A 26,756-nucleotide genomic window follows, 5' to 3' on the forward strand; every position below is an offset into this window, starting at 1 on the left:
AAATATATTGTTTAACATTTAAACTTGAAACTTCAAGGTTAGTTTTGAACCCATCAACTATTAAGCAAAACTCAAATCTTTTATTCAAGAGGTTCAAAATTAATATATAGACATTAAAATTCTTAAAAATACCTTATATATAATATAATTTTTTGCCGAGAAAGTTCGGATGAACCCCTGAAATACCTCTACGCCCGCCCTTGCCTGCATACACTTTATATTCTTCAAATCTCACTTTATAGAAGTTTACTCAATATATTATAGAGGAAAATATATCAAATTGAATATGAAAAGGAAATAAGTCAATAAATAATATGATAATTGAAACAGAAAACTAACATGTAATAATATAATAATAAAATTCAAAAGAATAGTCATAATAAAGTGAATCACATTTTTCAAATTATCGAAAAATAAGAAATTTGATCTCTGTCAAAATATTTAACAAACTCTAATAATTTTGCACTTTATCCAAATCTTTCATCCTTTTTTTCCTTTATAATATGTTAATGAATTATATGTGGTGATAAATATTAGGGAAAATTACACCTAATAGAACAATTGTGAAACTATTTATTTAAATTAGACTCAATCCAAACTATTTACCCTCAATAGATTCATGACCTAAAATATTTATCATCTTATCCCACTTTTTTCCTTTTAATTTTGTGCATGACGTCATACTGACGTCATCATCACTACTCCTCTTTGATACATATACTCTGATGGTATCAAGTAGTTTTGCTGAAGCATTGTCTCTTCTTGTTGATACTATTAGAGTATATATATATACTCTCATGGTATCAACCGTGTATTTATGTCAGTGCCCCTTCCCATGTTCCTCTTTGATACCATCAGAGTATATAATATATTCTGATGGTATCAAGAAAGAAGAGATAGTGGTTCAGTGAAATTGTTTGATACCATGAGAGTATATTATATACTCTCATGGTATCAAATGCGCGAAATAGTTAAAAATAAAAGGTAATTAACGTAATGGGTATCCAATAATAAATAATTTCTTTTGGGGGTGTAACAATAATTATCTCTAAATATTAAGGCATATAGCATGCTATACGCTAGATATATTAAGTTACACTAATAATATATAATTTTCTTGATATTAATTGTGTATCTATGTTAAATCCAATTAATCAAATATAACAATTTAAACCTAGCAATATGGATGAACTATGATTTTCATTATCTAGAACAAAAACAGCAAAAAAGAGAAGCCTTTAGAGAAATGTAAACTTACCATGGACAAGAAAAATGGACGAATAAAATGTTAATAGGAAGCGATATTGTGTTCGAGCCATAAGAAATTGAATATATCTTGTTGGATTGTCTTCAGAAATGGATATTGTAACCCGCAAATTCGGATATAGTCGGTCTTCAATGTGAATATCGAATAACAGACGGGGAAATAAAAACAAAAACAAAAAGTGATATTGGCGCGGCTCAATCTGAGATCGTTCTTTACGAAAACAAATCGTAAATTCGTCTTCGGATTGAACCTCACCAACATCGCTTCTTCCATTCTTACCCCATCAGATTTCTGTTCTGATCACTTTTACTCCAAGGACTTCAATTACACTACAATTAACAAGAAACAAACTAAGAACTTCCTAATTGGAGGTCAAATTGGATTAATCGTAAATAAACTTAGATTTATCACACAAGAGAGCAATATGATAATTCAGAAACATCTAGGATGCATTTGGTATACAACAACAATAACCCAGTGAAAATTAAAAATGCTTTTCTCTAAAATAATGATATTCTTATTTATTTTCTGATGTTTAGTAAGTTAACAAATAATTAGACTTATTTTCAACATAAAATATTACTTATAAAACTTATTTTCTTTCTATTCTCAACAAAAAGACATTTTATTTTCTTAAATGTTTTTTCAAAATATTTTGACTAGCTATTTAAATTTTCAAAAAAAGACACATTGACATGGTGAAGTAATTTTTACTTTTTATTTTGGATTGGTTACAAGCCCCTTAGACTTCTTCTTTTTAATTTGATGTTTGACCTAAGTGGATATGTGAAAAGCCATAAGAAGAAGAGCTAATATACCGAGGGTTGTGATAGAATGAATAGAGTTCTTCTAACTATCAACTACTATCATTAATTAAAAAATTTAGCTAGATTTTTGAGTTTTGAAAATGAAAATAATTATAGTCAAAAGAGATTATTTTTTTAATAAACCTTACGTAATGTGAATCTGACCGGATTAATTGAAGCTTCAATATAAATATTAAGATAGAAAAACAAAAAAGGATGAACAAGAGATTAACTCATGAGGTTCTACAAAAAGCTTGAGAAATTAGAACTAAGAGCTCAAACCTAATACTACTATATATGGCTCTAAGGGTTCAAAATTAAGATTTTCTTGAAGACTATTGTTTAATAAGTAAAAAAATACTTTCATAGCTTACCTCTCGAGGTAAGCCATGGAAATATCGCTACATAGAGAGAGAACACCTACTTCATTGGATGTGTGATGAAAATATATAGGGACTTTCAATTGAGATTCATGAAGTGAAGAGAGGATATACAAGAGGAAACTCAATAACATGCATAACTATTTGAGTTCTAAAAATATGAATTACCAATAAAACTTCAAGTCCATATATATAAAGATGGAAAAGAGAAAGAAATGATGGCAAAAAGAAGAAGGATGTATAAAGTGTAGGGTTTTAATAGTTGCCTTGGGATGAGAATTAAGGAGAAGAAAGAATGTGAGGGAAATGATGTAAATTAGGTAGCAACTTGCTTTAGGATTCTTCATGCTTATTTATATCCTATTTAATTAAAATATATTTATTGTGTCAATTTATATGATGATATTTGATCGAAAACAGATTTTTTGTTTTCAAAGAAGTAAAATGTATCAAAATTTGTACCAATATAAAAAAGAGTCATAAATATTGATATCTTTGATAAAAATAAGTTAAAAGTAAGGAATACAATCTACACCCAAGAAAAAAATCACGAATTTAAGTTATAATACACCATTAATTCGTCATTTTAAGAATTTTTTTACACTATCAGATTATCTTTACCTTTTGTATCATATAATATACACTACAAAAAATTACAGAAATTAACTATGAATTTTATCACTAATCTATCTCTAAAAAACTCATAGTTAATAATAAAAAATTAATTATCTGTCTCCAAATAAAATTAATAAAGAATTTTTCTGTTTATCTATAGATTTTGCCTTTATATACCAGTTGAAAATTTAGCCGTAAAATTTTCTTTAATTAAACGATTCATAATATAAAAAATTCTTTACGCTAATAATTTATACAACTTAAACTCAAAGCTTTCACACACACACACAAAAAAGAAGTCTTTTTTGGCATGCACCTGAAATATTCTCTTAACAAATTAAATAAATCCAAAAGAGACCCCCTTTTTATTGTAAAGGGTAAATTAAACCCTCTTCTTTCTGACTGTTATTCTTCTAATAATCACACTTTCAGATCACGCTTGCATGTCATTAATCATATGATCAGAGAGAATGAAATAGTTATGTTGGCTTATCTAATTACCTTTGAAACTACTAATTAACAGTAGTTATTTAATTTCATGCATGATTAATCATACTAAACTAATATGGCATTCAACTTTATAGTGTATACTTTTCTTTATACCGTTGTTGTATAAGTTAAACTCTTATATATTTTAGTATAGAGTTGTAAGTTATATATATTATGCACTGTCGTCTGTCAATGAATTAATTGGTAATAATCTTGTTTTATTTTTAAAATTATTATCGGTATATTATATTGGTCAAGCTTTTACTTGTTATATATCAAGCAACATATCTAATTTTTAACATTACAAATCAATAATTTAAGGAGGCTATCCTTATATTGTTGACACTCACATTTATTTATTATATAAGTAGATAATTTATTTTCTAGATTTCAAATCACACGTATTAAGAAGACTTACTAGAAAATATTTATTAATAATAACCATTTAATAATATAAAAAAATAAAATATTATTGAGAACCCCATGTTATTCAAATGATCATTTAAATTGTACTAATATATACTACAACTTAAACATTTTTATTATTTCAATGTTAATATTTGAGAACCCCATGTAGAAGGAAACAAAAGCAAGAGGAATTAAGAAAAATCTTGGAAACATGTGTGCAGAATGTCAGTAAAAGTGTCTAGAAAAAGAAGTTTCTAAAAAGTGTTTTTTTTTTTTTTTTGTAAATATTATCTTCTTCTTTTTTTTCACACAAAGAAAAACACACTAATTATAACTACTAAATTTTTTTCACAAACACACAGAGCGGAGACAACGGCGCCAAATGAGCCTTGCCTTGAGCCTTCATTAGGAGACACTCCTCTTGGTTTTGTTAACCACTTTTATGCTCCCCTCATGTATCTCGATATTTATATTTAAATTCGATAAAATTTAAATTTGTGAAGGAAAATTTACGTTAATAAAAATAATTTTGTATTCAGTAAAATTCAAATTAAAGATTTCTGGCTAAAAGATTAAATCTTGAAAGATTAAGCTTTCGATTAACAAGATTGTGAATTCATAATTAAATCTTGAAGGAAAATCATAAATTTCTCATAGGAAAGAAACCGATTACCAAAGTTTTTTCCTTCTAAAACAATATTCTCGTAGCTTTTATAAATAATTGAATCATGAAACATTCTCATTACTCCACCACAACACTTCTTGATATGTACATTACCAATAGAGTTTAACTTCATGCAGTGATAGAGTAATAGAGTTTAACTTCATGCAGTGATAGAGTAAATAATGTCTTGTGCTATTTATTTATATCATAAGTACTACACTGATTTATATAGGATTGTTGTCTTTCATTCCTCTGCCAATTCAAATTGGAATTAGGGGAACGAAGATTTTCAGTCCTCTACTCTATCAATTCAGATTTGAACTTGTGACACGGAGATTCTCAATTCTCTACTAATTTATAAAATTATTATCATTTTAAAATCAAATCTTTCTATCTTTTCACAATTACAATATTTTAATGCCAACAAATGTGGATTTGTCCCCTTCTCCATTTTTTAAAAATGATTTTTGATAGTCTCAAATTAAAAGCCAACCACCCCACATCACCTCTTTTTTTTTTGTTTCGAAGATATCAACTTCTTTAATTTATTTTTCATGATTTGGGGAGATTATGTAGGCGTGCCACTAACCAAACAGACAGCCCCACGCCTTGAAAACTCAATTTAATTACTTTCAATTTTCACTTTAAACATCAGATCCTAGGAAAGAGACTATATATATATAAAAGAGGAAATAAATAATGAAAAAAATACTCAAAAGCTTGCCCTTTTTCATAGTTTTATACTTTCAAACTTATAATATCGAATAACTTTGTTTATTAAAATTTAAATAGAAAAAAAATTACTAAGTCATTTTTCCTTTGCTAGAGTTTGGATTCCATTTCTTTTGTGATTTTCATCTCATTTTTGTATTTTATTGACCGTTATTCACGCCCTTAGATGCATTGTATAAGAAAGAATACAAATTAAGATAGAGTGAATATGTTAAAATCTGGATCTCTATACTGTTGTTATTAATTATGTGAGTTTTACACCTAAATTATTAGGTGTTTTTGTTATCTTCCTAAGATTATAACTCACATTAGATTAAGGAAAAACCCAGTTGAATGTGTATATAACTTGCTGAGAGGTGCGTAAAAAATGAAGAAAATCTTAAAAGTGAGTAAGTCCACTTGGCATAATGAGTTCATGATAATTCACGAGGTTTTTGTGAACATCAATAATTTAGGTATGAAACTCGCAAAATGGTGATGAGTTAGGTCTTTTTTTAACCTATACATTCCAATGTTTTTCACATGTACTGCCACTTGAAACTCTTTGGAAAAACTTTTGAAGCGTAATGTTCACATAACATTGTCATAATTCTCTAAGGAGTATTTTAATATGAGTTCATGAACGTACATATGTGAACACTTACAATTTAGATATGAAACTTATAAAATGGTGATAGTTTAGAGGATTTTTAAACTATTTACTCATTAGAATATATCAACAAATACTAATTGAGAAAAGGCCCAAAATAGTCTATTATCTTTGAGTTAAGACTCAAGACATAAAGCATTAATAGTCCCACATGTTTGCAATATTGGTGCACTTTTGGTCCTCCCCCAAACTTTGACCTATTTTTTAAAATTAATTTTGTCCACAATTTTATGTATGGAATGTTCAATCATCTTTTTATATATATGTAGTAGTAATAATAACTCCACGTGAGAGAAGGTGAGAAGAAGAGCACCTTATCCTATTTAAAAGGAATATTATTGTAGCTTAACTAAGAAAACCTTAACATATGACGTTGCAAGAAAAGAAAATCTTGTACTATTGCACGTAAAATTGATGTGATGAACCTCTCGAATTATAGCTGCAATAATATTTCTACTAAACAGAACAAGATATTTTTCTTCTCACATTCGCTCACATGAAATTATTATTTCTATTAAATATATAAAAAGACAATTGAACATTTCATACATTAAATTGTGGACAAAATCAATGTTAAAAATAGGCAAAAGTTTGGGGGAGGACCAAAAGTGCATCAATATTGCAAACATGAGGGACTATTGAGAACTCAAGAATGACTTTGAGTCTTAACCCAAAGATAAGAAACTATTTTGGGCTTTTTCTCAATACTAATTTATATATTGCTTATCGTAAGTACTAATACGTGTCTTTGGTATTCTTGATTAAAAAGGTTGGAAAACAGTCACCCATGTTTAATTTTTGGTTTCTTAATTTCATACTTCACTGTCTAAATTGGTGTAATATGTGATATCTCATACGAAATTATTTCATGTGTTTTTGCATCTTCTGTATAATTTGCAAACTATTGTTTAAGAAGATGTTTATATTTTCCTATATATTTCTTTTATATATATTGGCATGGTGGGGATGGCCTCGTCCATTAAAATAGGAGCAAAAGCAAATCATACTTTGCTAATAACTTGTAAAGCTTTAGTCAAACAATCAATTGATTACTTTACAAAAGAATAATTTTTATTGACCATACAAACCCATGCTTTGTCTTTTTTCTTGCTACAACTCTTAATAACTACGTATTCTTTTTAGGGGTCTGAGAAAGATATCTTTGATTACCCTTTTCTATTTTGTCACATTAAGAGTTGACAAAAAAATTATGGTTGAAAGGGAAGGGTGGCATTCATAGTTTCTTTTTCCATTTATTTATATTGAGATGGTCGTATATTCATCTTTAGAATATTTACTAATTTAAATTAATTATCTAGACTCGACTGAAAGACACATACACTTGTATATAATTATAAGTGATTTAACGTCATCAATAATTTAACAACTCAAACAAAGCTTGCCCATGTTGTCATGAATTTCGAATTTGAATAAAGGAGGGAGGTATTATGGTAAGTTGATCGATAACCATCATAAAATCAATCAATTTATAATGAATCATCTTAATACAAAATATATTAACGCATTTAATTCATGTGTTCATCTGTGCACGTGCATCATGACTCGTAGTTTTTATGTTGTTGTATTGTCAATTGTTTAGAAATATTAACGATTTAGTCAGTGACAGAGCTAGAGGATGTAAGAGGATTCAAATAATCATATTGTATATACAAGATTAAAATGATTTATTATGTATATAGTAGATGCTGAATTAATTACTTCACTTATTCGTATAAATACTTCTTTATTTTTTGAATTACCTTACTGAAATTTCTGACTCCACCACAAACCTTAATGATCTTACCTACACAGACAAAGCAAATATTCTCCAAATGGGAAATCAACATATATTCTCAATTCCTAGAATGGTACAATTTTTAAAGCATTGTATTAATAAGGGGTCAAAGGAGTATAGTTGGAAATTTTTGATGTTGATGATTTTGTGGTTGATGATGAGTATGTTTAGTTGGAAAATTTTGATGTTGATGATTTTGTGGTTGATGATGAGTATGTTTCAATCTTGAATGGAAACTAGGCCAAAGTCACTTGTCAACTTGTGTAGACAAAAAAGACAATCTCCCCCCCCCCCCAACAAACTCGAGTTGCTGCAGAAATGTGGGCTTGTTTACCTCCTAGAATAGCACAAAAGATCACAACTCTAGAGAGGTTTCAATAAGTGATCTTCACACTTTCTTAAAATCTAGGAAAATGCAATAAAATAATAGGTATGAACTCATAATTTTATTATACAATGTGAACACTTATGTCTAAATTTTGAATTCGCCTCTGAACTATTCTCTATTTTTTCTGCTATGCCAACAGAATTGCACTTAGTTGATAATGTTACCAATTGAAAATATCAATCGGTAATATTTTAGTTGATAATCCATTGCTAAGTTGTTGCAAGATTAGGCGCCATTCTTTTACCATCAATTGTAGCAACTAAAATATTTGATTTGTAATCCGTTAGCAATTAGTTGCTAAATTCTGGATTAAAAATCGATTACTAATGTATTAGTAATTTACCAATTGATCAATTTGGGCCGTTGGTAAAATTCGTTAGGCAATTCTACCTCTTTTTATAGTAGGTGTAAAGACATTAAAATATCATAAGTGTTATAAAACTAATAAATGCATGGACCGAATTAACATATTATATATATAACGTTATTTTGTATTCCAAGAGAAAGCTATTTTTGTTAAATTTATAAACTTAAAATTTTATATCCAATATGTTAGAAATGTTTTCCATCAAGAATATCAACAAATTCTTGCCAAACTGATCCATTCTAAGCATTATTTGATCAAATTAAATTCACCATCAAAATTTAAAACATGATTAAAGGCATAAACTTAATCATTAAGCCTCCTATCTTAATCATGCAACTATTTTAGACGCCATTACAATTTAAAAACTAGAAAAAAAAATTGAATTCTCAGTTACTAGATTTAATAGTAAATACAAGATAATTTGTGCATCGATAAATACTCCCTCTATTCTATATTAACTGAATTTCTAGAGCTTTTTTTAATTATTTAAAATAGTTGAATTGGTCAAAGTTCAAGAGAAATGTTTGAATCTTTTTCCATGTTTATCCTTTCCATTAATGAAATTTTGTAATTTTCTACGAATTAAACTACACTATTTACAAAGTTATACTCCGAGACTATTTGTATTTATGATTTCACATTTAATCATTTTTATGAGACTGATTAAACAAAAAGATAATAAAAGAAAATATGGTTTACATTATATCCTTGAATATTTTTCTTAATATGTGCATTACCTTAGAAATTCAGTTAATATAGAATAGACGAAATATAATTAATATCCAGATTAAAAATATATATATAGTTGATGATATATATATATAACTCTTTTTATGCTTCTTTTGAGTCGAGGATCTCTCGAAAACAGCCGTACTACCTTGTTAGGAGTAATGTCTGCATACACTTTACCCTCCCTAGACCCCACGTTGTGGGATTTTACTGGGTTGTTATTTATATATATATATATATATATATATATATATTGTTATGATGAGGAAAATAAGATGGATATTTTTCAAAATTTCTTCTCATAAATTGAAATAGTTAATCTTTAATACGATAATTTTATATATCAGAATGTTAAAAGTCAAAATTCAAATTTGTTTTTATTGACTACAGAGGTGAAATACATTTTGATCTGAATTTTTCTTTTCTTTTTTTAGAAAAAGAAAAATATATATAACGAATAAGAAAAAACTAATTGTTTTTTTCTTTCACACACGAAAACCGTCAGCTGTTCATTCTCACATCTTCCTTCGTCTCTAAGAGAAGCTTTCTACTTCGCCCGCCCCCCCCCCCGCCCCCCCCGCCCCAACACACACCGCCCCGGTAAAAGACTCCGTTAATTCACCGGCGATGCATGAAATTGACGTTCACGATCTCTCCGACGATGCCGATTACGCTGCGTCTGTTCAGCAAGTAAGCAATCACATTTCACAATTAGCAAAATCATGTTTATCTCATCGCTGTATTCAAATCGTTAATTAGTATTTCTCAATGTTTAATTACGTTTGTGTTCATTGATTGATTCTATGTTTAGATTATTTTGTTTTTGATTAATTGCCGAATTTATTGTTGAGGATTTGAGGTGAACTGTGTGTAAGTGCTGATTATTACTGTGTTTGTTTATCTCATTGTTATATTCAAATCGTAAATTAGTACTTCTCAATGTTTATTACGTTTGTGTGCATTGAGTGATTTTGTGTTGAACATATTTTTTGATTAATTGCCGAATTTTTTGTGGTTATTTTGAGGTCAAAATTGATTTTTGAGGTGAACTTTGATCAAATGCTGATTATTACTGTGTATGTTTATCTCATCGTTACTTTCAAATCATAAATAATACTCTATAATGCTTATTAAAGTTTATGTGGATTAATTGATTTTATGTTGAGCATTTTTTTTTTGATTAATTGCCGATTTTTTTTGTGGTTATTTTGAGGTCAAAATTGATTTTTGAGGACATGAGGTGAATTGTGTTTAACTGCTGATTATTACTGTGTATTCAGAGAAGTTGAATTTGGGCATATGCTGTGTAATTTGCCGGATTTTATTTTGACAATTTAGCAGACTGCCTATAGTATTAGGATCCCTTAGTCATTGCGGTTTGATTATTTGTCAGCATCAATTAAGCAGGCGTCTTTAGCATTGCGATACCTTCCTTATTACTTGAGGTGAACTGTGTTTAACTGGTGATTATACTGTTTATTCAGAGAAGTCAAATTTGAGCATATGCTTTGTAATTTGCCTAAAATTATTATGACAATTAAGCAGATCATCTATAGAATTACTGTCCCTTAGTCATTGTGGTTTGGTTATATGTCAAAACCAATTAAGCAGACTATGCCTTCGTTAGTGATTGTGGTTCATCTATTTGTCAGTGATTGTTGTTCAGCTATTTATCAGCACCCAATCAAGCTTCATCAATTCAGTTTGGTTAATTTTCAGCACTGGTTTAGTTTTCATGTGTTCAAAAGCCTTGGCCTAAATAACCAAGGAATTCTATTAATAACTGCCCATGTATCCTTAAATAGACTATCAATTTAATAGAGTTCTGAGAGTTCCTAATGACTATCGATGGAATCTATCCCATGTTATATCGTGCGAACTGTACCTACAATCTTTTTTAAAGATCAATGTCAACTACGCAATTCATCCAGTGTAAAGTTAATTTGAATCACAGAGCTCTTAAACAATCACACCCGAACAAGCTAAATGTTGAATTGAATCTTACCAGCCTCTACTGGTGGTTATGTTTACTTTTGTACTTGTTTATTTTTTTCCATTTACTTTGTAATTAAGAAATGAAGGAGAACAAACAAGATTCTCTCAGCTCATATGGCAGAATCTCATAATATGATCATGCACAACTATGTTATGTCTAGCATGACCACTTAATGATGTGTGGAGGGGAAGCAGGTTTTTTTGTTTGATATATTAATTATAAATATGAAATGATTCTTGTCAAAAATTTCTTTTAATATGAAATGGCATATTGAATTTGGTTTCTCATCTGTGGGGATGTGCATTAGGGTTCGGCGAGCATGAATAGGAGCGATAGCAGTAAGCAGAGTTCATCAGGTGATCAGGAAGGCGCTGAAATAGTGTTTGTGAAAGATAACGTGGCAATTCATCCGACTCAGTATGCCTCAGAGAGGATCAGTGGTCGACTAAAACTGATCAAGCAAGGAGGTTCTCTGTTTATGGTATACATCTAGTTTATGCTCGTATTGTGAATTAAAATCTCAAATCTTTGATTACAGACAATGATCATTTTCCTTTCTCTACTATGCACAATCTGAAGCTCTCCTATTGCAAAGGTTTCAAGCTTTCTGAAGTTTCTGAAAATAATTTGGTCTAGAGAGAGAGACGAACATTAATAAATATTAGTGTTAATTACGGATTATCTTCTCAAGTACGTTGGTTTGTGTTATACCTTGACTAAGGTGAAACTATACTCCCAAATTATCAAAAGCTTCGACAAAGTGACAAAATACCCCATTTCCTTTCCTTTCCTTTTCATTGCCATTCATTCTTCTTATTCTTATTTATTCTTCTTCTTCTTCTTTTTCCAATGGATGACAACAGAGAGGTGCAAGGGGAGAACACTGACTTTTCTCTGTTGCTTTTGTTTTGGTTTTAATTATTTTCCTCTTGCCTGGTTAGATTTTTAAATGGCGAAGGTTTTTTTGGTCCAAGATGTGGTGTTTTTGGAGGGAGAGTAGGTTCACAACTGGCTCAACTCTCATTTTAGGTGAACGTGCTGGTTGATGCTTGATAGTTTGGAAAGAGAAACCAATTTTAACTCTTGGTGCATAACCTTAGGAGGTTATGTGAATGTTTTCAAGTCATGGTTAATGTGCCACAAAATGAATGGAGGTGATGCATATTCAGTCCTAAATAATATGTAGACGGATGTGAGACAGTTCTTAGATGGTCAAATTTCCATTGTTATAAAATTACGTTTCCTTGTGTTTTGCCTTTTGTGTATAAGGATGTAAAGAGATGGGTTCTTTAAAATATTGATGAATGGAAGTACTTATTTTGTGGTGGTGGTTGGGTGTGTGTGGGGGGGGGGGGAGCGTCGATCCTTCCCTACAAGTGAAGGATGGAATGAAAATACATTTACCTGATAAGAAAAATTTGATGGAATTACAAAGCAAAATGTGTATACTTCTAATTAAGAAAAGGTTTCCAGCTTTGCTGTTTGCTGTCACATAAAACAAGGAGAAGGAGAGGGGATTGGGGAGGTGGGGGAGGGGGTTTGGAGTATTACTAACATTTGCAACACTTTTTAAATCTTTGACTCTACCCTGTGATTTTGGAAATAAATTGGTTTTTGTGTGACAGACTTGGATTCCATATAAAGGGCAAAGCTCGAGTGCAAGGTTGTCTGAAAAAGGTTGGGGTCAATTATCTGTAATGTAGCAGAGGAAAGAGCAACTCTGTGCTGCGAATTTTCCATTGGCTGTTGTGTAATGGTTGTTCCTTTTACATCTTGGTGCAGATAAGAGTCTTTACACTATACGAGCAATTCCATTCTCGGATGTTAGATCAATTCGACGACACACTCCCACCCTGGGGTGGCAATATGTTATTGTAGTTTTGTCATCAGGTATTTTATGGGGCTCTATTTCACTAGTGATTCTGTTTCATCATAGTAAATTAGAAATGCTGTTCTATGGAATGTGTATCACACAACAAATTCATTTTAGTGGTTGGCATGTATGAAATATCAATTTGAATTAAGTTATTTCTTTTTAACCATTCTCTGTTGTTTCTGAATACATTTTACTTTCTTTGACGATCCTCTCTAATCATCATTGTTTTAGAATAGCTTAATTGGTGGTTCTTGTTTCAGAAAAATGCTATGATATCATCATGAGTCCTGTCTCATTTGGTGTAGTTAGGCATATTCTACTACCCAACATCTCCCCCCCCCCCTTCCCCCAGGAAATATGATGATTGAATTCAGTTCTTCTTGGAATTTCATAAGGCTTATGTATGTTCTCTTGATGGATAGATTCTTGTATGCTACCTACCTTATGATATTTCCCCCTTAGCTTTTTAGCGGATTTTTTATTTTTCTGTTATCATCATATTGTCAGTTTGTTGAATGCCGCTATTGCATCTTGAGTTTACTTTCTACATCCATCACTTGCAGGACTAGCATTTCCTCCGCTTTATTTCTACAATGGTGGTGTCCGGGAGTTTCTTGCAACAATTAAGCAGCATGCTTATCTTGTGAGGTGGACTTATTTGTGCTTTTATGCATTGTCTTCGTCATTGTCATGACTAGGCAATTCTACTAACAAACCAAATTTATCTCTTTCTTTTTCTTTTTTTGGTCAGAGTTCATAAAATGAGAGTAGAAAGTAAAACTAGATAGTCTGGTAATTAATGATACCGATAACAGTAAATAAATCAAAAGCCATGTTGTATGAAAGATCTAATAAGTTGCTTCTTTCTTTTGATGGATGAGAGAGACTTTCGAAAAAAATATAACCATGCGGTAGATGGAAGGGTAAGGTCATTTCCAAATGCTAGAGTGTGGTGTTACCTCTAGGTTGACATTCAATGATAGTCCAGCTGAATTGCAGGACACCAACTATGAATTCTTTTCAGTTTTTTAAAGTAGCTGAACTACAGGTATACCAACTCCCAATTCGTTCCAAGTTTAACTGGTGCTAGCCTGTCAAAACGTATATATTATCATACTACTAGCAATTTGGGATCTCAATATGTTATCGTTCCAATATCTCTTGTTGCAATGAACTAGTAGTGGAGAGATAACTTGATTTTGGGATGAAGGTCATTCCGTTCTTACTGGTGTGTTGTGTTTTTCCAGGTCAGCCGATGATGCTAATGTATTTCTTGTCAATGACTTTCAAGATCCACTCCAGGTGTGACCAGTTTGATCTATCACTTGTTTAACCAGTTTAACAGCTTTTCTGAGGAGCTTCATCATGATTCATGAATCCTCACTTTTGCTCATGCGTTGATTTGCTTCTTACAGAGAACTCTCTCCTCCTTGGAACTTCCTAGGGCTGTTTCTGTAACTAACAGTCCATCATCATCAGCTGCAGCTAGTGAATCCCCATCTAGCTGGACGGATGGGGAAACTTTTGATAGAAATTCTGCACTTGCTCAACAAAATGCCAGGCAAAGACAAAAACATAATGATCCTGCTCGAGATTTGTCAATTCAAGTACTAGAGAAATTTTCTCTTGTGACCAGATTTGCTCGTGAAACGACATCACAACTTTTTCGTGAAGCTCAGGGAGATGGTTTTATCCCTAATGACAGGAGGAAGCATGACGAAAAAACACATGATTATCCTCGCATTGCTGAATCTAATGATGCTCAGAAGCTACCTGAGGATGTTCCAGTGCCTGCGGATCCCTTGGAGGTGAGAAACTTATGTATAACTAACTTTTAATCGGATGGTTAGTCATGTTGTACACTTACATTGGTAGTCCGGGGTTTTCCAGAAGCCTTTTACATTTATTATAGCTGTGTAGGTCAGTGTAGGGATAATTATGGGGCTTAAACCTTAGAACTCCTACTATTAATTCATTCTGTTTGTATTGGAGTGAAACAGGGTCATATGGACCATTACGGGCAAAGAGGATTCATATAGTCGTCGGCCAGTTAGTTTGGCATGTGGCTTAGTGCAGTCATAGTGTTGGTGTTTTTGTTGATTTTCCTAAAAGGCTATCCTTTTCTCAAAATGGTAAAATCTAGTGATACTCATGATCTAATTATAGGAAAATCAGTTTACCTTATATTATGAGTCGACATGACTTTTAAATGTACTGTCCAGAAATAATTAGACATCAGTGGTATGGGAAAGATGAAACATTTTAATAATGAAATAATGCTACTTCACTCATTATTTATCAGGAAAAAAGAGAGTTCAATTTCAACCCGTTGACTTTCATGTTTACCTTGAGTGATATGACTTCCTTCAAAATTGACTTCAATTTTTTTCCTAACCGAACCACAGAGATGAATTCAATCTCCTTTCTTGATGTTTTGGAATGCATGTTTAGCCCAACTCCAGGTCAGATAGAGAAGGATGAAATGATTGATATGTTTTTTTACTGACAAAAAATATGTAAGATGTGCTTCCTTCAGCAGCGTGCCCTAGTCATAAACAACTAGTCCATTATGTGTTGAGGATTGTTTTTCAAATTATATTTTCTTGCCTAAGATCCTTACAAAAAATAAAAATAACAGTTTATTGCCTAAGCTACCAACAATTTGAATATATCTAGCAAGGGTGGTGATTCAAAGTAATCAGGTATGTGGGGGTTTGTTTCCCCATAGATTAATCCCTCCCCAGATTAATCCCCTCTGCCATTTCCCCTCCTCTTCATCCGTTTGTAAAAAATTCTAGCAAGGTTGGCTTGAGTTATTTCAAGATTCCTTTTCTCATTTTCTTTTTTTAGTATTTCAACAAGCTATAATTGCATTTAGTCCTCTTTCTGTTTTTTTTTAATCTATGCCAGTTTTTCTTCTGCAGTTTGACAAACTGTCACTAGTATGGGGAAAGCCACGGCAGCCTCCCTTGGGAGCAGAAGAGGTAGAGGACTATCTTTTTGTCTACTTTTCAGTTTGCACTTATTAAATGCTAATACAAAGGCTGCTAGGCTCAAGAAATTTTTTCAACGTTCATTTCATGTCTATCTCATTTTGTTTTAATTGTCATGATCACTTGCCATGAAGCAACCAAAATCATTGAGTTTTAAGCAGACTGTTTCACATTGTGCTAACTGTGTCATAGATTCTCAACTTTTCTTGTTAGAGTATGCAAATGTCCAGATTCGTGACAGATCCCAGAGTGATCAATTTTTCCACTTGCATATCTTTATGTTGTAACCATTGTTTTAGAAGGGATTCCTATTATGTCTAAAAGTAGCATTAGTAAACCACCTCATCTCTGTATTTTTTTCTATTTATCATGTAGAAACCTTCTTTGCTTAAAAAAAGAAGTTCTCTCTGTGAAGTTCAAGTCAAATATGTCTTTTGGATTCCTATGAATTCTTCATTGAAGGCGTGATATAGCTAAACTGATTAGTGGTGCTTCTTCACGGGAATGTTTTTCAGAAATAGAATGTTACAACTTTAAACATCAGACCAATATTTATGAGTAGCTGATCAGTGTTGGGCCACTGTCACTAATTATAAAAAAGGGAGCGTTGTGTCTCTAAGCTAATCATTTAGTGACACTCTTATGACGTTTAGTGTCATTGGTTTAAACTATGCTATATTAGGACATTGAACTAGTTTTGAGATAGACGATCTCTTGCAAGATTGCATCTATATAAAATTTTGCGGAGGTAACGTTGTCCATGTTCAAAGCTAGTCTTCTCAAACACTTTTAATTAGTAATTTTGATGCAATTCAGAATGTTCTCAAATATTTTGGGAGAACCTATGTGTTTTTAAAATTTATGATCCATCGAAATGCAAAATGCAAAAAATATATTGGTTCTTGTGATTTTCTTTTGAGATTGTTTAGTTTTTTTTAAAACTTTCAATAATTTTATGTGTATATGTGCGTGTGTATATTATTTGCAAAACAGATCTTTCCAAGAAAGACAGTTTGCCTAACTGTTAATGTTGCATCTATAAGTTAAAAAAAATTATGATGTCTAATAAATCGTCATTCAGTGAGTGTAATTATTGTCTGAGATCAATTGTCTATCAAAATTAGAGAGTCGAGTCTATATGATCCATGCACATAATTTGTGTTCAATGGAGCAGATATATTTCCAATACACTTCTAATTTCTCATAATTTGTGTTCAATGGACAAGATATATTTCCAATACAATTCTAATTTCTTATCTTAATGTGTATTTTTTTTTTTGAAACTGGTAATGTTAAATGTGTATTATTTTCTTAGCATGATTGTTCTAACAATGGTTAATCCAGAGGCAAGGTTTACCTTGTCATTTGTCAATTACTGCACATCTTGTGTGTCTTCGACGACATCTACATTTGTAATTTTCTTGCATGGATTTTAACAAATTGTAGTTTTTCTAATCTTAGACTATTTTTGTGATTGCATTCACGACTAAGTTCCTCATATTTTGCTCCTTATGCAGTGGTCTACTTTCCTGGACTCTGAAGGGAGAGTCACAGACTCAGAAGCAGTAAGAAAGAGAATATTTTACGGAGGAGTCGAACCAGATCTACGTAAAGAGGTTTGTCCTTGTAAATATCCACTCCGCCCCACATCCAGCTCTCTGAGCATGAATATACTTATGTCTCCTTATGGCAGGTGTGGCGATTTCTGTTGGGATACCATTCATATGATTCAACTTATGCAGAGAGGGAATACCTTGTGTCTGTCAAAAAGTCGGAATACGAAACGATAAAAAACCAGTGGAAGGTTTGTCATATTCTCAGGGGCAGGGTCGGTTGAAAAGTAAAATGTTTCTGATTCCTTATATACTCAATTTTTGTAGGTGTTTTCCTTCAATTAGCAAAATGCTATCACTTGTAACAAATAAGTAGGCGGTAATTTAATTTTAGATCAGTTAAGGTGCTATAAGATCCTTTTCTTTCCAACTTCTGTTTTGATGCTCTTGTAATTTTGTTTCATTTGGGAAGCATATCCCTATGTTTTCCTATTGTCCGGAAGGCTCCCATGACAAGAAGATGTCTCTGAGATATTTTTTGTTAAAAATGTAATTTTAATTCTAATGTTTACCGATGTCTCTCTGCAGAGCATCTCTAAGGAGCAGGCAAAAAGATTTACAAAATTCCGAGAGAGGAAAGGCCTCATTGAAAAAGATGTGGTATGTGTCAAATTTGTCCATTTCGCTGGCCTATTATTGATTTGTTTGAGTCTTTGAGAACCAAGATGCATGTTTACATCCTTGCAATTCACAACCAGTGATACTCTACTATTAGTTACTAATATTTTTATTATAAGGAAAAAACTGATATTTTTGTTCTTCTTTTTCCCTTGTTCTTTCTTATTTGATATGTAAGGTGAGGACTGATCGGTCAGTTTCATTCTACGATGAGGATGACAGCCCAAACATTAAATGTTTGCGTGATATACTGCTGACATACTCATTCTACAACTTTGATTTGGGGTACTGTCAGGTAACTTTTTCCTTTAATCTTAATATGTGTGCTTCTTTGCTGATCAATATGTTCACGCTGTTTAACAATCAATTTAATCATATGTGACATCTCTGCTACATACATGTTTTTGAATTTCTGGCATTCTTATCCTTCTCGCCTGTTGCTACCCATTTTTTTTCCTTTTTCCTTTTCTCTTTGATCAGTTTGTGGTCAACATAGGATGACTTGAGCTTGAACATTTGACTATTTGAAGGTTGCACCCAGTCCAAGATTGATGTTAATGTTGTCCAGACATCATCAATAGATCTCTGGGAGAATAACTTTGTGAAAAAATGAAAAAAAAAACTAAACTAGAAAGTTCTAATTTCTTTTTCTATTCTATTCTAACTGTCAGAAGATTTTCAAATTAAAGTTTCTCCTTCAGATTGCTTTAAGTTGAAAAATAATAAGTTTTTGGCATAATGAAGCAACAAGAGTTATATCATCTTTTGCAAGTCTATTACTTACCATTGTCAAATTTCATGATACTTACCTTCTTTGCAACTGTTCTATTGATCGTTGGAAGACACTGTCGTTCAGATTCTCTTTAATTTATGTTACGTGTCCAATCTGATATTACCAAGCCTATCTTATTCATTGTCATTTGATTTTCTCATCTTTCCAAAAAAAAACAGTTCATTGGTGTGATATTGATCATGGTACCACTCTCTATCCTATTGTGGAAGCCCTTGTTGCTCAAATATTCTCTGTGCAACTTAATATCTCTACCTTTTTTCATGGTTTCTCGCTGATTGATAAACAAACATTCAATTCTCTCGAATTGAATTGCAGGGTATGAGTGATCTCCTTTCACCAATATTGTTTGTTATGGGAGATGAATCAGAAACATTTTGGTGCTTTGTGGCATTGATGGAACGACTTGGACCAAACTTCAACCGTGACCAAAATGGAATGCACTCTCAGCTTTTTGCATTATCAAAGGTTCTCTCCCTCATCCCTTCTCTCTCTCCCCCTCTCCGCTCTCTTGTTGCCAGTTCCTAAAGGTTTCTAGCATTAGCATTTACCTCCCTAGTGAACCCCAGACAGATTGTACACAACACATGACCAGAGATCTATTGTAAGGGGACCAGAGAGTGATGTGTATTGTTCTGTCTTCTTTCCTTGTCTCTGGAATAATTTGTTTTGAAGAGTAAACCCATATAGGAGTTGTTGGCATGTGTTTATGTCCCAAGGGTGTCTAAGAAGGCCGTAGAGTAAAATAAATTGCTGATAATTCCTAGGTAATAGGATTTGACAGTCTCTTTGGTATTACCCCTCCACTTTGAGTATGCTCCGTTCTTAGATGTAAAATAGCACGTGCCTTTCAAAATTCTGTTTTATTGAAATAAATAATTAGTGAGTTTTGGGTGTCAAATGGAGGATTAGTTTGATTGGTTTTTACATGCTATCTAAGAAGGCCTAATCATTGTTGGTACACATTCATTGTATTTATGATATCTCTGTGTCCCTGTTTATCTGCATCTTGTAGCAAATGATTGTTCAGCGAGTGAATAGTCCCATGCCATCACCAGTTCTTTCTTGTTCCCATTCCTTCCACTGCATTCCAGTTATATTATATACTTTCTCCATCTCAATTTATGAGGCACCGTGTGACTTGACACGGAGTTTAAGAAAAAAAGAAAGATGTTTGAGACTCGTGGTCTAAAGCAAACCTAAGATATTTATGTGGCTATAAAATCATCACATTAAGGGTAAAATGAGAATTGTAGACATTCTTTATTGGACAAATCAAAAAGGGAATTGTGCCACATAAATGGGGATGAAGGGAGTACTATGTAGTATATTATACATTTTGGGCTGATAAATGTTTGCTTTCCTACAAAAAATGATGTTTTTGCTGTGTTTTTGCAGTTGGTGGAGTTGTTGGACATCCCTCTGCACAATTACTTCAAACAGAAGGACTGCTTGAATTATTTCTTCTGCTTCCGATGGGTTCTTATACAATTCAAAAGGCAAGCAGTAGTCATCCTAATTTTTTTTTAATCCTATTAGCCATCTGGTATATGATTTACTTCGGTATATAAGAGTATGCTCTGGTTTCTTCTTTAAGACAAACTCATACCATTGATTATCTCTTAGATTATGCTGATGTGTAAAGTTAGATTCAAAGGCCCATTCCAGATTTCCATAGACTTGCTATAAATTTGCTGTCTTCTTAGATCCAGTTTTGTGCATATTTCTCGTAACCATTTTCTATGAACTTGTGACATTTTGAGATTTCAAAAGGCAAGTTACAGACACATTGTTTTCATGATTTTATTTTCCTTTTGCTTGGATCTGTAATTACCATTTTCAATCTTATATTTGGAATGTTCCTTTTTCAAAAGAAACTTATAATTTTGTAGATTGTGAGAAAGACTAGGCCTACTAACGGCACAAAAATTGATGGAAAGTTCAGTGTTCCATTTGATAAAGTGGAAATCAGAAAGAACTTTAGCTTCTCCTTCAAGTTGTTGGTCCCATTTCTTCCTACCTCTTTCTTTCAACGTGCAACATCACTTACTGTAGTTCCCTTTTGTCATACCATGTATATCGATTCAGCCATAGACAGTTAATTGGCTCTAGGACCTGAAGTAAAATATTTTTCTTTCTTGTTCACCTGAATGCACTTCTGATACCTTGAATCCTGCACATCCATGTTCTATGTGTCCAGAGGCCACCGAAGCTTATTTGTTTCTTGTCTGCATCCTGCATACTAATCTGACTATATCAGTACTGCACATTCATAAAGCTAAATGCATGAAGAGAACATATTATCATGTTCCTTCATTAGAAAAAAGGTATGTTGGTTATGAAGACTCTACTATCTTGTACTTTACATGAAATATTCACAATTGACAAAGTCAAGCTGTGTTCTCAACTAGAACTGCCACCATCGTGGATATTAACGAAGATACTCACAAACAGGCATTAAACCAAATAAACTTTTTACAACCCATGTCAGCACTTCTGTGGGGGACAAGGTTTTCTCTTCCCTGTGTGCGTTAAGATCTGTGCATCCTTTACCCCAACAGCACCTTTCTCCATGGGGAGAGAGAAAGGATGAGTTTATCTAAATTCTTTTATTTGCTTACCAACCATAGTGACTCGTGCTGGTAGACACTATCATTAAGTTACTATTTTGGTTCTTTTGGTGTCTTTAGTGTAGTTCTCTTTTCTCAAATCTTGTACCGCTTTCTTTACCGTCAGCCTTGGGTTGTCACTAGAAATATGCTTCAATTCCAGTTTGCTGCTTCAATTCATTTTTCCTTATTTGTTTAGTAGTTTATTTATTGATATCTCGTCTTTTGTAGGGAGTTTGAATTTGAAAAAACCATGCGATTGTGGGAGGTATTATGGACGCATTATGGGAGTGAGCACCTTCACCTGTACGTCTGTGTCGCAATTCTGAAAAGATATCGCAGCAAAATAATAGGAGAGCAGATGGATTTCGACACGCTACTGAAATTTATCAATGAGCTGAGTGGTCATATTGACCTAGATGCTATCCTCAGGGATGCAGAGGCTCTGTGTATATGTGCTGGTGAGAATGGTGAATCTTGCATCCCTCCCGGAACTCCACCTTCATTACCAGTTGACAACGCTTCAATGTACTATCAACAAGATGATGATGATGTACTATAATTGCTTCTTATGGTGTAAAGTTTTCTAGTTCGATAAATGACCTTCACAATCAGTGATATTTTTTCATATGCATATACTGAATTCATGTAAAGAGAATGAAATAGTTTTCTTTTACCAGCAATCTCTGTCACGTCAGTTTTGACTTTTGAGACCATGTTTCTGGTACTTGTCTTGTAATGTTTCAGCTTTTATTCTTTAAACTTTCCGTCTTATTTACAATCTTGCGTCGGATACATTTCTATTGAGCTAGAGGTCTATCTGAAACCTCTCTACCCTATAGAGGTTGGGGTGAAGTTTGTGTACATCCTATTCTTTTTAGATTTTATTTGTGGATTACACAGAGTATGTTGTTGTATTGTAACCCAAGGCATCACCTATACCATATGGGTATTGGACCAAAAGCTGAAAGTATGTTGTTGTATCGTAACCCAAGGCATCACCTATACCCATATATTGTAACCCAAGGCATCACATATGGTATGTTGTTGTATTGTAACCCAAGGCATCACCTATACCATATGGGTATTGGACCAAAAGCTGAAAGTATGTTGTTGTATCGTAACCCAAGGCATCACTTATACCCATATATTGTAACCCAAGGCATCACCTATACCATATGGGTATTGGACCAAAAGCTGAAAGTATGTTGTTGTATCGTAACCCAAGGCATCACCTATACCATATGGGTATTGGACCAAAAGCTGAATAAGAAAAAAATGTAACAGAATTCTGGTAAATGCGTGTGTGGAACATAAAATGTACTTCAAATTTGTTTCTTTGTATCTTTGCTGATAATGAAATGACCTCAATACCCTCAACATTTTAGTGACATGTCACATGAGAATGGTTCTGATATGAGGGAAATCTTGTAATCTTATCCTCTATAGTCCAACTTGTCACAATGCCACCCCATTAACAGAAAAAAAGAAGAAGAGGGATTTAAGAGGAAAATAAAAAGAAGGGAAAAAAGGAAAGGAAAAGAAAATGGCAACTGTCTGCCTCTCAAATCCTATATCCTTTTTTCCATCTTCATCTTCTTCATTTTCCACTTCAATTATCCCAAAAATTACAACTAGAAAACAAATAATTGTGTGCAAAGCAGAGAATAATGTATCTAATTTTAGTTCAATTATTAGCAAGAGAAGGCTATCAATTAGCCTTGCATCAAGTTTGTTGCTTTCTTTAACTGGAAATGGATTTTTTAATGCAAATGCTGCAATTTTAGAAGCTGATGAGGATGATGAGTTGATGGAAAAAGTGAAACAAGACAGAAAGAAAAGGCTTGAAAGACAGGGCATTATCAGTTCCTCCTCAAAGGAGAAAGGTAAAAAAAAAAAACTTTTCTTGTTTCTTGATAAATTCCTTACTGGTGAAATCAAAAAAATCAACTATATGTGTGTCAGTGTGTGTTTAACCGAGAAAGAAAGGTTCCGCGTTCGAACATTGCGGGGCAGTTCAATTAAGGTATAGAGAAAGCTCCAAGCAATTCGAATAAGCTACTCGACCGACTAAAGCTAAAAGGAGAAAGGGAGATGACTCTAGTTGTCCCTCAAGAGAATAAAGAGAGAACCTTCCTCCCCATCTTTCTGGTGGCGAGGATTTCTTCTCTCCGGTTTTGTCTCTATGCGCAGACGTGAAAGCTCTATCAATAGAAAGATTCTAGCTTCTTTTTTTTTGAGAGGAATGATTCCCTCGTCTGAGAACCGCCATTCACGTACTATTCCTCCCCTTCTTCAAATTTTCGTCGAGAAGTTCCGCACTGGGGCTAAAGCGCTTCCTAACAGAGGTCCCCATAGGGTCGTCACTAAAATTCGGGTTCACAATGTAAAGTACCACTAAAAGGTTATCATACACATGACTCGAACCGAGCCCTCCGGTTAAGGATGAAAAAGTATTTACCGCTCACTACAAACTAACTGGTTTATGGGTTGCCTTTATTTCATTCTTATTCTTGACTAAGATTCCATGAATTATTATGTGATAAATTGAGTGAAGCACCTCTTATTGTGTGGTTAAGTTTTTATATGTGGAGTTGTGCAATATGCTTAGAAAATACTACCCATTTTAGTGAATAATTATTAGATACTGTCAGTGCTGGAGGTAGGATTTTCACTAAGGGTTCATCATTTACCTAAAAAAACTAATTGACCTTGTATATATAGTATGATTTTCCGGCAAAAGGAGGTTTAGATGAACCCCTTCTGACCCTCTAGCTCCGCCCCCTGGGTACTGTTATTTCCAAATTCTCAATCATTGCATTGCAGTTGGTAATATAAGGGGTTGGCTGGTTTTGTTTGAAACGTTAATACAATATTTGATAGTTTACCTTACTAAGCTTTGATAGTTGAACATTTGATTACCAAATTAAAAAGAACTGTATTGTTAATTGACTTGTCTGTATTATTTTAAGCATGAAGGCGTTAGTAGAGTCAGGGGAAGGGGTAGACAACCTATCCTAATGCAATCATTAGTAACTACTTCCACAGTTCGAACTCGTGGCTTATAGGTCATACAGAGACAACTTTATTGATACTCCACGTCCACGCCCCCCTTCTAATACTGTATATGGCAAAATAATTAGCGCGCCATTCTTGAATAGCTATCCATTTTCTTAATTCTAGTGTCATGATACCAAATATGACAAACCACCCTTATTAGTCAATTCCGCTTTTTGATTCGATTTAACTTATTATACACTGATAGCGTCAAAACAATTTACACTATTCACCACAATTTCACATGTTGTTGCAGGTTACTTGTCTTTGTTTTTCAGGTTACTTATTCCACTTATTATGAACAATTAGTTACATGTAATTACCTTATAGGAGACTTGATTGTTTCTTTTGTATAGAAGTTAAAACTCGTTTTGATTTATAGATCACAATCATGTTTAATAACTTTCATATTATCAAATTCAATGTGAAGGATACTTGCAAGATTTGGTATACAAGCTCAGTAAAGTAGGTCAAGCCATAGAGAACAATGATCTATCTGCTGCAAGTTCAGTTCTTGGGCAAAATACTGATGCAGATTGGGTCCAGAAAGTTAATTCAGCATTCAACAAGGTAGATTTTTTTTAATCATTCCCTTTCAAGCACATTGTCTATGTGCACTGAATATTATTTTCGTCGTGTTTTTACAGTTTAGTGGTAGCGATGAGGAGAAGACAGAAGTCGATTCCTTCAATTCTTCGCTATCTTCTCTAGTTTCATCAGGTAATGTTTTCCTTGACACTCCAATGATGACTATGGCTGCATTCTATCTCATATTTGGCTTCCCTTGATTCACAGACTAGAAAATTTAAAAGATAACTAAACAAGAATTTCGGGCTAGGTTCAAGATATGCCCAAAAGTATGTCATTTGATGTACAATGAAACCCAACTTTCAACTATGTTGCTCGGACTCCGCAAAGATGTTGCTGCAGCCTTATTGTATCCTCCAAAAATGCAATACTGTTGACATTTTTGTAAAGTTCGAGCAACATAGACTTTCCATATTAGGTAAGTATACAATGTACTAAAACACAAGACCGAAGAAAAGCACGGATATCAAATTCCATGGGTGAGATAGAGTGGTGACTAGTAAAGTTGCAGCCATGTGACCAGATTGTCACGGATTCGAGCTGTGAAAACAGTCTCTTGCAAAAATGCAGGATAAGGCTGCTTACAATAAACCCTTGTGGTGCGACCATTCCACGGACCCTACACATAGTGGGTTCTTAGTGCAGCGGGTTGCACTTTTAGTGGTGGTTGTAAATTATTAGGTAGTGAGTCTTCACTTAACTCGGTTTGTCACAGCAAAATTAACTATTTTTTTCTGTTTAATGTGTTTTATGCAGTTACTAAGAATGACATTGAAGGATCAAAAATAGCTTTCGTGGCATCAGCCAGTGCATTTGAGAAATGGTCAACATTAACAGGGTTGATTGAAGAGCTAAAAGGGCTTTAAAGCAAAAGAAAAAAAATTGCATTTCATCTTTGACTTTCTTTTACTGTTAAACCACAAAGTAATACATTTTTTGCACTGTTTTTCCCCCCTATCAAATGAATCATTAGAGTAATACAAAATGTAATTTGAGTTCCAGTTGTAGCAGAGCTACAATCTCTGAGCAAAATGACATTTATGTTGTCAGGTTTACTTCCTTTCCTTTTGTGCGCACTGGGCTTGAAACGATTACCAATGCACCAGAGGCAGAGTTAGGATGTGAAGTTTATGTGTTTTGAACTTACCATCAAACACGTAACTCGTTTCAGTTATTGAATTCGCAATTAAATACATATACAAGGCCTAAGCAAAAGATACTTTATTCATCTGAACCCCTAACTAATATTGTAGCTTCTCCCGTGCAGTGCACAATAGGGATATTTTATAACATTTCTAAGCGAACGAAATGACAAAAACACACCCAA

The 26,756-nt window shown here is 33.0% G+C and overlaps 2 protein-coding genes across 2 annotated transcripts; both read left to right on the plus strand.

Moving 5' to 3' along the window:
- The first annotated feature begins 9,816 nt into the window (after positions 1-9,816).
- LOC129870224 (uncharacterized) lies at positions 9,817-22,500 on the plus strand. Its single transcript, XM_055944915.1, has 15 exons — positions 9,817-9,979; positions 11,593-11,766; positions 12,911-12,962; positions 13,068-13,175; positions 13,725-13,809; positions 14,409-14,463; positions 14,577-14,969; positions 16,086-16,145; positions 17,672-17,770; positions 17,848-17,958; positions 18,296-18,367; positions 18,564-18,680; positions 19,494-19,643; positions 20,574-20,674; positions 22,016-22,500. Exons 1-15 carry the CDS (start codon positions 9,917-9,919, stop codon positions 22,344-22,346), a joined length of 1,971 nt encoding a protein of 656 aa, XP_055800890.1. The 5' UTR covers positions 9,817-9,916; the 3' UTR covers positions 22,347-22,500.
- A 789-nt stretch (positions 22,501-23,289) lies between these two features.
- On the plus strand, positions 23,290-26,493 carry LOC129871564 (thylakoid lumenal 16.5 kDa protein, chloroplastic-like). The gene is made up of 4 exons (XM_055946515.1): positions 23,290-23,670; positions 25,272-25,411; positions 25,489-25,561; positions 26,186-26,493. The coding sequence occupies exons 1-4, from the start codon at positions 23,331-23,333 to the stop codon at positions 26,293-26,295; spliced, it is 663 nt and encodes a 220-aa protein (XP_055802490.1). The 5' UTR covers positions 23,290-23,330; the 3' UTR covers positions 26,296-26,493.
- The last annotated feature ends 263 nt before the right edge of the window (positions 26,494-26,756 follow it).

Source organism: Solanum dulcamara, chromosome 10 (genome assembly GCF_947179165.1).
Source record: "Solanum dulcamara chromosome 10, daSolDulc1.2, whole genome shotgun sequence".
Lineage (NCBI taxonomy): Eukaryota > Viridiplantae > Streptophyta > Magnoliopsida > Solanales > Solanaceae > Solanum > Solanum dulcamara.